We start from the raw sequence: 13,753 nt of genomic DNA on the forward strand, positions 1-13,753 counted from the left end.
AAAAAAAAAACAAAAAAAACAAAAAAAAAAAAAAAAACAAAAAAAAACAAAAAACACAAAAAAACAACAAAACAAACAAAAACTACAAAAAAAACAAAACAAACAAACACAAACAACAAAAAACACAAACCCCACCAAACCCCCCTCCCCTCTCCCTCCTCCTCCTCCCTCTCTTCCCTCCTCTCCCTCTCCCTCCCTCCCCTCCCTCCTCTCCTCTCCCCTCCCTCCCCCCCTCCCTCCCTCCCCCCCTCTCCCTCCTCCCTCCCCTCCCTCCTCTCCTCCTCCCCTCCCTCCTCTCCTCTCCCCTCCCCTCCTCTCCTCCCCCCTCTCCTCTCCTCCCTCCTCCCCTCCCTCTCCTCTCCTCTCCCCTCCCCTCCCTCCCCTCCCTTCCTCTCCTCTCCCCTCCCCTCCCTCTCCTCTCCCCTCTCTCCTCTCCTCCCCTCCTCTCCAAGTCTTCTCTTATAGCAACAGACTAAGAGAGAAGGCGCTAAGTGAAGGGAAGAGAGGCTAGACAAAATTCCCAAGACAGTGGAAGAAAATATGTGTGGTCTGGAAAGCAGCCCGGAGACACGGACTGTCAGGAGGATTACCACTGCTGTACTAGAACAGAAACCCACGCCCTGAAAAGAGAAAGGCAGCGGAAGTCAGGGGGGCCACAGTAGACAGCGAGAGATGACCATTGCTAGGCTAAAGACAAGGGCTAAAAAACATGTAGCGATTCCCCAGCACTGGAGGAAGTGGGGGCGGGTGGGTGGGGGGATGTGTGAAGCTGTTTTTGCTAAAAGGGAAACTTTTGAACTCTTGACTTTCATGGCTGATGTATCACTTCCTGATTGGTGCTGGCTGCCCTATGGCAACCTGCTAGCTTGGGCTCCGTTGTGAGCCACAGGAAGCATCAAGTATCCCTTTGGAAGGCCAGGAAGCAGCCGCGTCGTTTATAAGATACACAGGAGCCAGGCATCCTGGGCACTGTTGGATTCACAGTCCCAGTTCCACAAAGCTGGCCCGAAAAATTCTAAGGGAAGGAAAACATGGCTTCTTAAAAGGGAATTAAAAACTAGGAACTTCTAATTTGGGGACCAAGGATTCTATGCCCAAAGCTAGACAAGCTGTTTTCGGCTACTTAGAAGTCATTTACCCCACTTCCAGTAACAGGTCTTAAGGGACCTACCCGTCCACCCATGCAAGTATAGGAGAAAGGGTGAGGCCCACCTTATGTAAAGGTGGAGGGTGGCCAAGTACCTCAGGCCTAAGACAGTCAGGATCTTGTGTCCTTGTTGCAAGGGGCAGGTTTAGGGATCTACCCCCGAGAAGAAGGGAGCTATTTGTGTGAGAATTTCAGAAAGACAGCCATTCCTCTCCACGATGGACTTAAACCCGCTTTCTGCTGCTCCCATCTTCCTAATACAGAGGTCAGAGGTAGCTTCTGGAAGGGAAGCTCAGTGCCAGAGGGATTTAATGCTAGCTCACTGGGTCAAGAGTCATCAGACCAGAGAAGGGACCTTACCACCCCACAGTTCCAAGTGAAGGCAAGAGTCTTCCTACTGAAACTCTCAGGCGGGGGCTGGGGACATGGCTGGCCCATTTGGTAAGGTGCCTGCTGTATAAGCAACGCACCTGAACTTGGATCCATAACATCTATGTGTAAGCAAGGTGTGGCAGCTTATTTCAGGGGTGTGAGGAGCAAAGCACCCATGAAGTGCTGAGTGGGCTTATAATTGCAGCACTCAGAAGGTGGAGCCGGGGACGCCTCAGAGCAAGGTGGCTAGACAGACTGGCCATTCAGAAACTCTGGGTTCAACTGAGAGACACAGCCTCAGTGAAAAAGATGGAGGGCAACAGCGGGAGACTCCCAACACCAACCTTGGGCCTTCGTAAACACGTGAACATACACACACAAGCATGCACACCCAACACACACACACGTGAGGAAAACCAGAAGAGGACATTTAAAGTAACAGTAGGAGAAAGCACAAGACTGCTTCATGCACCTCATGCAAGTAATGCACACTGTTCAAAGTCCAAGTGACACAACTATCCGGAAGCAGTCGGGGATACAGAGTGACAGGTGTACCCAGAGCTACTGAAGCCAGGAGGCAGTGATAGCACCTGGGCAGAGGGTTGGAGTGCTTACGTCAATCATTCCTGATGGGAACCCACCTCTGGAGCCCGCCGTGCCCTGGAGTCTACCTGGGTGAATTGTTGTTGTTTATATTTATTTATTTAGTGTGGAGAGGGGGAGGTGCCACTGCTAGTGTAGGGGGCCAGGTGACAGCGCATTCTACAGTATGGGTTGGTGGAGGAGGATTGAGCTTGGCGGGAGTTGGTTCTAACAGCTGAACCTTCTCACCTGCGTATTGGGTGACATTTTCTACCACTGCCCATAGCAGTCCCATGTGACACAGATTTTTTTTTTTTAAATCACAGAGGAAGGTAATAGCTCTCACCACATCCTCAAAGGGCATTACAGAAGGAGAGATGGTGGGGGAGGGAACCAGTGCCGGGATCCAGCCCCCCTGCGTGATGGGTCATCCAAGGAAGCCTGCTCTCTGGAGTAGGCTAGCGCCCCGTGCAGAGGGAGAGCCTGCAGCCACAGACGCTGGCATTAACTGGCACTCAAGAGCTATTTGTTGAACAGAAACCAGCAGGAAAGTTATAACAAATCATACTTTACATGCAAATTTTCGGGAATATTTTCAGGAAAATACTTAATGTGTGAACAGCTAATCTGCATTTCCATGTCCTGACAGATGGCCCATATTAACAGAGTTCTGAGCATAGTAAAAATAAATAAATAAATAAAAGGAGAAAGCAAAAAATGGAAAAAGAAGAAACCCTACGAGTGTTCATTGAGCGGGTGTGGCTGCACAGAGCAATGTGCTCTCCGCGTGTCTTGCTTATTCTTTGAAAGAGCCAACCTGGACACATTCCCACTTGTCAAAAACTACCCCAAATACTGTCCAAAGGAAGAAAACGGCCCTCAGGGCTTGCATGGGTGGACTAAAACATTCTCTCTTGGGGGATAGTTCTGGGATCCAAATTGCCTAATGCCTAATTTTCGAGGTGAACCAAGGACTGACTGCATCAGAACCTCTGGGATTATCGGTCAAGACTGCAGCCCCCTCCCCAAGCCTGATTTACGGAATCAGAACCTCTATGATCAGGAGCCCCGGAATCTGCATTCCAGTCATCTTCCCAGAGGCTTGAAAATGTTTATCTGGTATAATCCGTTCGCGTGCCCATGGGTCTGCCCAGTACGTGGAGACACTGGGCCCAGCTCCATGGGAAGTGGCCTTTTGGGGAAAGAAGACCTGGTCCTAGGCTGAGGGGCTGGCGGAGCTTCGGTGAGTCGGTTCTACTGACCTTGAATGCAGGTTCAGTTCAGGCCATGGCAGAGCTGTGGGAGTCTCACTGGATTTTGTGGGGTAATATTTCCATGCCCTCAGCTTCACACCCAGACCTCATGCAGGCTGTAGCTGGTGCTCCTAGGGCTTTGCTGCTGTCCAGATAGTACAACAGTCTAGAACTGATTGTGGCCCTGGCAGGTTTCATTTGGAAGGGATATTGCTTCATTAACTATGGGCATGAATCCCCCTCAGAGTGAAGATGGTGACCCCCACCTCTTGAAGTATTTGTACCTTCCCCAAGCCTCTGTTATATGTACACACATAGGTACAGACCCTTCAGAGACTTCTATGGCCACGTCTTCAGTTGACTTGTCTTTTGGCTCGAGACTAAGGGCTGTACCTTCCTTCTGCCACCTTCCTCGGTGTTCAACCTTGGGACTTCAGCATACTCGATCTTGGGGACAGGAGTCAGTTTGCTTAAGGCGTATTGGTGACCCCAGGCCCTGACCACAAAAACTGGCCCACGGTTGGACAGTGACTTCAGCGTTCTGACCAGAGTGACCTTTGTGACTTCCCTGGGAATTTTCTGTCACAGATCCGATTTGGTGGTGAGTTGCGAGGAAGCATGCGGTCCCAGACACTCTCGGCAGGCTTCCTATGCCTTCCCAAGGCCTCTCAAGGACAGTGTGGCTAACCATGGGGCCCGGCAGGAGGAAACAGTGAAAAGCTGAGGTCAGAGAAACTAAGGCCTGAGGCTTTGCTAAATATTTTCCTGAAGTCTCATTCACTCTCTAACTGAACCAGGTTTTGTACCCATAAATATAAATGTTTCTTTTGCCTCCGAGTTTTGTTACCCAGTGCTAAATATGTCGTAAATGATTTGCTGGAATGTACCCCATCATTTTTGACCTCCCCGCTTCCTCCCTACTCCTCAACTGGAACCAAATATTAAATAACTACTTATGAAACAGACTGAGACAGGTGGTAGGGTTATCTGGATTCATGGTTTGCTGAGACTCTATGCTTGAAGAATATTGATTAGCAGATCAATGTCAGTCCGGAGGAAACCCTGTCTGTCCTGTTCAACATTTTAATCAATGACTTGGACAAAATGGGAGACATGGTTCGCAAGTCTCAGATGACCCGAGCCGGAGGAAGTACTAATATGACAGATGGCAGATTCAAGATTCAAAATTATTTTGACTGTGTGAAAAAGTAATAAGGAGAAATATAAATTCCTGCACCTAGGCTCAAAAGATCAATCTGTATAAGCTAGGGTCTGGGGAGACCCAGCCTGGCAAGCTGTCATCATATCAAAAGAACTTGAAGTTGACCACACAGGCTTATGTGCACTCAGCTAGTGGTGGTTATTCAGGTTTCAACTATTTATAAAGAAACTTGGAGAAGAAAGGCTAACTTTGCCTCCACTTCCCCAATAGGACAAAAAGTAGAGTTTTCCAGGAAGTAGTTTATGGTTATATAGTTAACCCTAATGTTTCCAATAACAGAATTAGCTGTTGACTACTGATATAAGAATATAACGGGGGCTGGAGAGATGGCTCAGCGGTTAAGAGCACTGTCTGCTCTCCCAGAGGTCCTGAGTTCAATTCCCAGCAACCACGTGGTGGCTCACAACCATCTATAATGAGATCTGATGCCCTCTTCTGGACTGCAGGTGTACATGCAGGCAGAGCATTGTATTCATAATAATAAATAAATATTAAAAAAAAAAAAGAATGTAACTGACAAGATTCCATTGTGGGTTTTTTTTTTGTTTTTTGTTTTGTTGTGTTGTGCTTTTTAGGGTCTCTCTGTATTATCCTTGGCTGTCCTGGACTCCCTTTGTAGACCAGGCTGGCCTCGAACTCACAGCGATCCGCCTGCCTCTGCCTCCTGAGTGCTGGAGTTAAAGATGTGTGTCACCAAGCCCAGCCCCATTGTGGGTATTTTCTTATTTAAAGTACCGACTTTTATAGTGATTCAAGGCCGTGCACACAGAAGCATCCAGAAAAGACCACGAGGCGAGAGAGCAGCGCAGCTCAAGGAAGGCTGCCTCAGTCTACTATACAGGGACTTCGTCTCCAGGAAGTCCCCAGAATCCATTTGTCCCAGAAGCTTCCAAGGCCATTTTCTACATTCTTGTTCATGTGGTCGGGGCTCCTCTGCTCCCTCCTCCCTGCTTCAACTGGTATCCTGTGTCCACGCCTGCCTTTGGACTCAGCGCCCTTTGCAGACTCCTTTCTCCTCTCTTCCTCGGGGAGGCTGCTCCACAGTCAGAACATGTGATAGCTAGACTCCTCCTCTATGGCTGCCCTTTGACCCCAATTCCTCCCTGGGGCCTCTGCCGGTCCTCAGAACCAGTTTCACAGGCTCTTTATTTTCCTGTCATTCTGAACACCCCATTTTACTTGCTAGCCCGGGGAGATGGAAAAGGTGGGTGCGACCGTATTTTATCTTACACACTAAGAGCGTGAGTTTAGCAAGTTATTAAGTAGAAGTTTCGCCAAATCCACTGTCATGTGGATGCACACGGATGTCAGGACCCCTCAGTACTCACGTGCTTCTCCATGAAGAGGCCCACCTCTTTCAGAAGCCTCTCCTGGCAGTCAGGGTGGATGGCCAGCAGGTATGTGATGAAGGAGAGTGTGTTAGTTATGATCTCATGGCCGGCAATGAGGAAGAGGAAGGTCTGGCCCACAATTTCATCCAGAGTTAAAGGCTTAGACACAGATGTACGATGGCTTCTTTGGGTTGTGCACTTGGTTGAGAACAGGGCTTCTGTGACCATGTCAAAGCTTTCCACACCCACTGAGCTCATGGAGCGCTGGGCGTCCAGCACCATCTGCAGGAAATCTTTCCGCCTCTGAGGATAAGACAGGAAAAGGCACATGAGAGCCACAGAATGAGACTGGCTAGTGCACAAGGGAGGATGCTCCTGGGCGGAGCCTCTGAAGAGCTCAGTAGGAGCAGGTCCCTGTCACTGGGTCATCTGAGATGGTGAGAGCCTAGGGGAAGCCTGAATGGCCCTCAGGTCAGCAGTGAGGGGCAGACTGATACTCCAGTGAAAAGACGAGACAGTTCTCTTTTTTGCGATTGTATAGACTTATGGAGTAACGGAGGAACAATTTGATACATGCAGTTTGTAATGGGGGGAGCAGAGTCTTTTTGTATCTGTTGTGTGTGTGTGTCTGGAACCTTCATACGTTCTGTGTGTAGTTGTTTACAGAATCGTTACGCCTAGCTATGACTCTAAGTCACCCTGCTGAGCTGGAGAACACCCATCATGGTTTGGGTACCCAGCCACCCCCTTTCCCTCTCCTCCCCAGCCTCCAGTGACCACCACTCTCTGTTTCTGAGATCAGATGTTCAGTTTCTACATACCCCGCAAGCACGCTGTTATTTGTCTTTCTGTGCCCGGCTTATTGCACTTAGCATAATGCCCTCCAGTTTCTATCCATGAAGCTGAAAATCACCATATCTCATTCTTTTATGGGGTTAAATAATATTCTATTGTGTTTATGTACCATTCTTGTTAGTATTCTGCTTTAGTCTGCCTACCTGTGATTTCATCACTTACCTGCCATGGGGGCGTGGCCCTGCCCAGGGCCATATAAAAGACAGACCCTCCTTGTGGTCTCTCTCTTTCCTCTTACTTCCTCTCTCTTCTCTCTCTCTCCCTCTCCCTCTTCCTCTCTCTCTCTCTCTGGGGTACCCCTTCCCCCTTTTCCTTCTTCCCCCATGCTCATTTGATAAACTCCTCTACAATATGATATCTGGCATCTGGTACCTCCTTATTCCTTCTACCTTATTTCCTTATATCTTACTGCCTTATTTATTAAATCATAACAATTTTCCCTTCATGTATTCTGGATGAAGGCATTCCATCTAGGCTGATCCCTGTCCCCATCCCATCAAATAAATAATGATGATGATGATGTTAAAATAAAGCAAGTTTTAGAGCAGTGAATACAAGTGGGATCTCATTCTTTAAGAGCATTAAGTGTATAATCCTAAGAACTGTGTGCATCTATTCATGTGTAGTAAATACTGGTCACACCTGTATTCAGCAGATCCCTAGAGCCACCTGAGGGGGTGGGGAAACCAAGGTCTTTTAGTTCTGACTAATGGTTTCTTTTCTTCCTTCCTTCCTTCCTTCCTTCCTTCCTTTCTTTTTTTTTTAAATTTGGTTTGGTTTTTTTTCCAGACAGGGTTTCTCTGTGTAGCCTTGGCTGTCCTGGACTCATTTTGTAGACTAGGCTGGCCTCGCACTCACAGCGATCCATCTACCTCTGCTTCCTGAGTGCTGGAATTAAAGGGGCGCGCCACCACCGCCCAGCTTGACGAATGGTTTCTATGTGTTGGTTCTATTGGCTGAATTCCCTATGAGAAACCATGTGATCGACGTAAATCAGAGCTCAAGTCTCCTGTTTCCTCTGTAAGGACATGGTGGGAGGTGGCTATATGTTTTCTCACACAGTCAACAGGATGGAACGGGGGCATGTGATATGGGGGTTGAGTGAAGCTCGCCATCAAAGCCCCCAGGCCTGACAGCCTTCTTCCTAGGGAGTTCCTTTCCTCTCTCTCCAGCAATCCCAATCTCCTTTGAGTGGTTAAAGCCTTCTTATCAGTTCCTCTCCCTTCCCTATCAGGAATTTGCATATCCTGACCACCACTAATTCTGACTATAGGAGTTTTACCCACTGCTCTGGCGTTCAGGAAGTCTGTTCCCAGCACATCCTTTCTTTGAAATGCCCTGTAATACGATGAATGACAACCGGGATGTTGCTCTTTTCTGAAGTTTATAGGATTAAAACAGCAAGAGGAGAGTATCAGAACCTCCGACAGGAAAATATTATAATTTCAAAATACTTTCCCAGTCCTGGTGTTTTCTCAATTCATTGGCTTCTGAATTCCTGTCGCATGAATATTCTATATGTCCCCTCACATCAGCATGTAATTCCATCTTTTAAGTGTGTTGGCATTTCATGTGTGGCTACTTTTTCTGCTACATGAGATGAAAAGCAACCGCAGGGTGCAACCCTCCCCTTCCCTGACCTGTGCCAAGCACTGCGCTGGGTGCATATTAAACACTCAATAGACTTTTCTACAAAACAGAATGTAAAGCAATAGATACCCTTGGGGATGGGCCCACTGGCTTTGATTTCAACTGCTCAACTGTTGTTTGGAACCAGAAGCCTTTGCTGGCGAACAGGTCAGTGGCCATCAAAGGTGTCTGCTGGGACAGTGGTGGCAGGACTCACGTACACTGAGGCTGAGGAGGCAAGGCCTCCATCCCCCACCAGCCTGTCCCCTGCTTACTGAAGCCCGGGCTTCCTCACTGGGCTGTCCTAATGCTATTGGTCAACTGTTACTGGTCAGCCTCTGGGTGGCTGTTGTGGTTCTACTGCTGACATGTCACGTGGGCAGAAGAAGATGGCCCAGGGGAAAAGCGAGCATCTCTCCCCGGGTACCTGGATGTGACCGGAGAAGCCAAGTGCACTCAGGCTGCATGGCACAGTTGAGTGCCAGAGTCTTGGCTGTGGCTTTTCTTGGGTGTCGTGGGGGTGATGACAAGACAGCTCACAGCCATATCCACACCATGTAGAAACAGCATGGTAGCTGGCTTTCTTTCCTTTTATCCCAGCCAAGCCAGACCGCTAAAAGGGCTGGTGAAGTCTTGCAGAAATCTATCTTAACTGCCAGCTAATGAGGCCACGGGAAAGGGCCTCTCTCTAAGGGCTCAGGAGCTAGGGAGGAACATTAGTGCAGATGGGATTCTTTGGTGTACAGAGCATCATGAAGGCCATGTGAAACTGCCCATTTAGGAGGGAAACAGGGCTGGTTTATGGTTATATCCAAGAAAAATACATGCCCTGATAGATGTAGGTGTCTAATCCACCCATCGGCTCAAGCTTAGAAAAATATTTACCTTTTAACATCTGTGCGGCATTTTCACTGTGTAAACACACATCTGTTTGATGGAATGTATACAGAGTTCAGATGGGTTCTAAGTGAGTTTTCTTAGTAACTGTATAGCTCTGTCTTGACACAGGCAACCCTGGATTTGTGGTTGGGAGGTTTTTCTCAGATCAACTCATTGTTTGAAACAAATAGCTGTAAAGTTTATAGAAGGAAAAGCTTGAGGCAATCCCAGTAATTGGCTCTTTAATAACCTTTCCCCTCTAAGTCACTCAGTGCAGCAGTTTTTGAATTTTCAGCCTCGTTCTACAGCCAGTGGAGTTCTGGCTAGGGCCCGTGTGTGTGTGTGTGTGTGTGTGTGTGTGTGTGTGTGGTGTGTGTGTGACACAGAGACAGAGACAGACAAAACTCTCACAGGGCAGCCCTTTGCAGCAATGGTGAGGTTTAAAAATAGTTCTTTATCCCTTGTCCTGTCTTTTCTAGCTTCAGAGTGGGGTCAGGTATACCAGTTGGCTTATTTTCCCCTACCTCTAAAGGCATTCAAGTGGAGCTGATGGCGGTGTGGGCCAAGGGGTTGAGAGCTTGTATATACTTCCCCACACCTTCCCTATCCACATGCAGTTGCTACATAGTCCCCAGGGGATGCAGCTGAGTAGGACAGGCTGCTGCCCAAGGCTGCTAAGTGCATCAAGCAACTAATTGATTTGGATTTCATTCTAGGCCAATGCCTTAACCATCAGGCCTTGTGAATCCCTCTGAGCCACTGTCTTTGAGAAAACCCTTTTAAAGCTCCATCTTGCTCAAGGCAGTTAAGGGAAACCCTTTTAGCCCCCCCCCCCACTTTCTTTTCTTTCAATTTAGTGACTGTCTTTAATGCAACGAGACTCTAACAAACAGCTTTAATGTGGGCAGGAGTATCTCTGGTGCTGAAAGATTGTTTCTCACACTGAAAACTGCATTCTACTCAGAGTCAAGTTCAACCAATATTTACTTATCCCTACTATGTGTCAAGCAGAGTGTAAGTGTGTAAGGGAACAGGGAAACACAGAAGCATGCTGAAGAGAGCAGGGAGCCTCAATCACAACTTTTTCTAGCAAGCGTCTCTGTGTGGAAAGGGAATATATGGGATGGATTGACAGTTGCCCAAACTTTTTACTAATATTTATGTTATTCATGCTATGAACCCTCATCTTGCTGTTTTTCAGTAGAGACTACGCTCATACAAATCGCATAAAGCACTTACTTAGAAAGTTTGGGGGTGGGGCCACTGCAACCTGTGCTTGGGGGTGATAGCTGGACGGTGTGAGACAGCTCAGGAGTTCGAGTTTGTTCTACAGTTCACATCCGGGATAGGCACATGGGTGGGGGCTCTACTATCCTTCCCTCCCTCCCTTCCTACTGCTTTCGACTGGCCCTGGAAAGCTCTGAACTAGTAAAGGACAGACGCCTGTGATGTGAGGAGTTGGGAGGGTGAAGACAGAAAAGCGAGTGATGCCAAATTAGGTTCCATTCTGTTTCCAGGCTGTGTCCTATTAAAATAGTTACCTCTTCCGCGGCTTGCTGGTCCCGTAAGGCAATCGCATTCCTAATGAGTTTGTTAAAAAAGCCATTCAGTTCATCTCGGTTCTTATTGGGCAGAATCCGGGCCAACGGGACCATTATGGATGGAAATGATACTTGAAAGAGAAAAACAAAAGTGGCAGTGAGTGGGGAGGGATAACAAACCTGGGCTGTTAGACTCCTGTGACTAAGTGCCAGCCTTGAATCAGAGTCACCTGGGAGGCCCGTCTTCCCTGTGGACTCAGTGTTTCTCAGAGCAGGGTTTGGCCCGACTGTAGCTCTGCTCTCTAACCCGATCCCGGCACATAGTAGGCCCTCATTAAATGCCCGCACAATAAAGTGGGTCCTTAGATGCACCTGGCCTTACAAGCCCAGTTTCACACTTAGAAAAATCTTATCTTCCTCTTAAAGAGGGGAGTGTCTTTGCAGTTCCTCAGGACAGAATAGGTGTGTGCTAAGCCTCAGCAAGGACACAGAAGCCCATCGACTCTATTGACTTTCTGGTCATTTATATTTGTCTTTCTCTGGATAAATGTCCCCACTGCAGCCACCTGAATTGTCCCTAAGACATGCTGTTGCAGCTGCTGACAAGGACAGTGGCTCCATCCACTGTAGATACTCCGCTGCCATGCAACATGCAGCCTGAGCCCTTAGGACAAGGCTCCTGGACCAGGCCACTTAATTAATATCTCCTAAGAGAAGTGCTGGGCCCAGGGAAGGGGCCTTGCCAGAGGAGCATGTGACTCTCCTCAGATTCTCGCCTGCCAAGCTGCACACAACCCTTTGTTTTGGGTTGGGCTGAAGACAGTAGATCCCAGTGCTCGCACAACTCAAGGCTGTTTAAAAGCAGAGAGTGGGGGCCTCGGTGATGGAGTTCCTGTCGATGGTTGAAGGTGCATAGGAGGGGCAGCCTCAGCCTCGGCAGATCTCCTGACACAAAGAAAGAGGCCGGAGGACCCCACATAAATGCCTACAGGTTTCAGGGTGATGACAATGCAGTTGTCAGGACTTCCTGCTGAAACTGGCTCAGAAATGAGAAGAAAAGTTGGCAAACAGTCTGTAGTTCCGACCCTCAAGAGGGTGAGGCCAGAGGATTGTTCATTGGAGAGCAGACAAAGTTGTATAAACAAGACCCTGTCTCAAAAAATGAAGAGGAGGAAAAGAGGAAAGATGAGAAGGAAGATGAAGAAAGGGAGGAGGAAGAAAAGGGAGGAGGAGGAGGAGGAAAAAGAAGATGAAGAGGAAGAAGAGGAAAAGGAGGAGGAGGAGGAGGAGGAAGAGGAAGAAGAAGAAGAAGAAGAAGAAGAAGAAGAAGAAGAAGAAGAAGAAGAAGAAGAAGAAGAAGAAATAAGAATGAAACTGCCAAGAGGTGACTAGACTGTGCCAGCATGGCAGAGAGGCGGGAAAGACTCATCAATGCATAACAGTGACAAGCTGGCGTTTCCATAAAAGCAAGGCAATACTGGAACTGTCCAGAAGGCAAAGACTCACTTGTAAAATCAATGGACTAGTCACGTTAGTGGTAAGCCTCCTTCCTTCTAGTCACCCCATCTGGTGATTTCTAGTTTAGGAGTTGTGGTAGAGAAGTCCTCGGAAGAGGATTTTGAATGATGGGACAAAAGCAAACACCCAAGCCTTGGAAACAAGAGACGTTAGGTTCTAGTTTTAACTTTGCCTTTCTGTGCATCAGTTTTCTGACCTTGGTGAGACAGAGGCCACGCTTACCTGTATTAGTGATAAGTCAGCCCAGATTGTGGCGAGGTAATTCTGGTGGCCCCAGGAAGACAAAGTCTCTGGCAGGACAAATCTCAGAGACCCCCAAGGGACCTTTCCCAGTGGAAGGGACTCAACCCTGAAAGCTGTCCTATGGGTGTTGGTTTGGTCTCGCCACCCTGAGTAGGGGCTGCACTTACAGATTAAAGCCAGGAGAGGCTTGGGGACACAGAAGGCAAAGAAACGCCGGCAGTGTTGCACAAAGGGATCTTCTGGAGCATTCTGGGAGTCCACCTGGATGCCAAAGGCCACGCTGGCCACCATGTCTGTAGTGTAACAGCAGTAACTCCTATGGAGATAGAAATGCTGGAATTTGGAAGATGCTGGATTGATCTTCCCACAATGCACCCCTCCTGGTCTGCATGGCTGGTCCTAGCACCACAGAGGAGCTTCCTGGATGAGTGGCAACAGCATCCATGAATGAGAACTTGAACAAGGAGCTTACAGAAGAGAAGGTGAGGGCAGGACATCACCGACTCAGGCCTTAGAACAGAGTTGAACACCAAGGTGGTACATACCATCCAGGGGAGGGGCGCCTTCCCATGAAGGGAAATAGGAACCCCATAGCCTAGGGGCTTTAGACCCCATGTATGCACAGCCCATTTCAGAAGTTAATGACTAACTGATAGCTGTCACATTGGCACTAATGAATGAATCTAATTAGCTCATTTTATTAATTCCTCTCCCTTTTCCTTTCAATGATTTGGCAGGCTGTTTCGGGTTGGTTTGGTTTGGTTTGTTTTTTTGAGAGGTATGTAGCCCTGGCTAGCCTCTGCTTTCCTGTGCTGGGTGGGACTAAAGGCATGAGCCACTATAATTGGTGATTTTGCAGTTTTTAAAAGCACAGCAAACAGAACAAACTAAAGCAAGGGCTCCTCTCTCTCTCTCTCTCTCTCTCTCTCTCTCTCTCTCTCTCTCTCTCTCTCTCTCTCTCTCTCTCATGGATAGAGATAAATGTCCGGGTGGGCTTACAGGGTACACTTAATTTACTACTGAAAATAAACATTGCATTTTCCAAACAAACATAGGGAAAAGTATCTTCCAGTAGTGTCAGAAAATTTAATCTCAAGATTAAGAAGCCCATCCTCCCAGAGGCCACTTTAAACTAGCATTATTCTTTCACAAAATGTCATGTATTTACTCTTCTTGTATAC

The 13,753-nt window shown here is 47.9% G+C and overlaps 1 protein-coding gene across 5 annotated transcripts in view; it reads right to left on the reverse strand.

Moving 5' to 3' along the window:
* The window catches only part of TBXAS1 (thromboxane A synthase 1), a 183,556-nt gene that overhangs the window by 45,304 nt on the left and 124,499 nt on the right, over window positions 1-13,753 (reverse strand). For 4 of the 5 annotated variants that reach the window (XM_084785964.1, XM_084785966.1, XM_084785967.1 and 1 more), the window contains 3 exons: window positions 12,740-12,888; window positions 10,812-10,942; window positions 5,905-6,210 (listed from right to left, as the gene is read on the reverse strand). In XM_084785964.1, the coding sequence (XP_084642090.1) occupies window positions 5,905-6,210; window positions 10,812-10,942; window positions 12,740-12,888 (586 nt within the window). The remainder of the gene's footprint in view (window positions 1-5,904; window positions 6,211-10,811; window positions 10,943-12,739; window positions 12,889-13,753) is intronic. The other variant, XM_084785965.1, reaches the window with a different exon arrangement.

The sequence above is a fragment of the Acomys minous genome (assembly GCF_964271855.1).
Source record: "Acomys minous genome assembly, chromosome: 6".
Taxonomy (NCBI): domain Eukaryota; kingdom Metazoa; phylum Chordata; class Mammalia; order Rodentia; family Muridae; genus Acomys; species Acomys minous.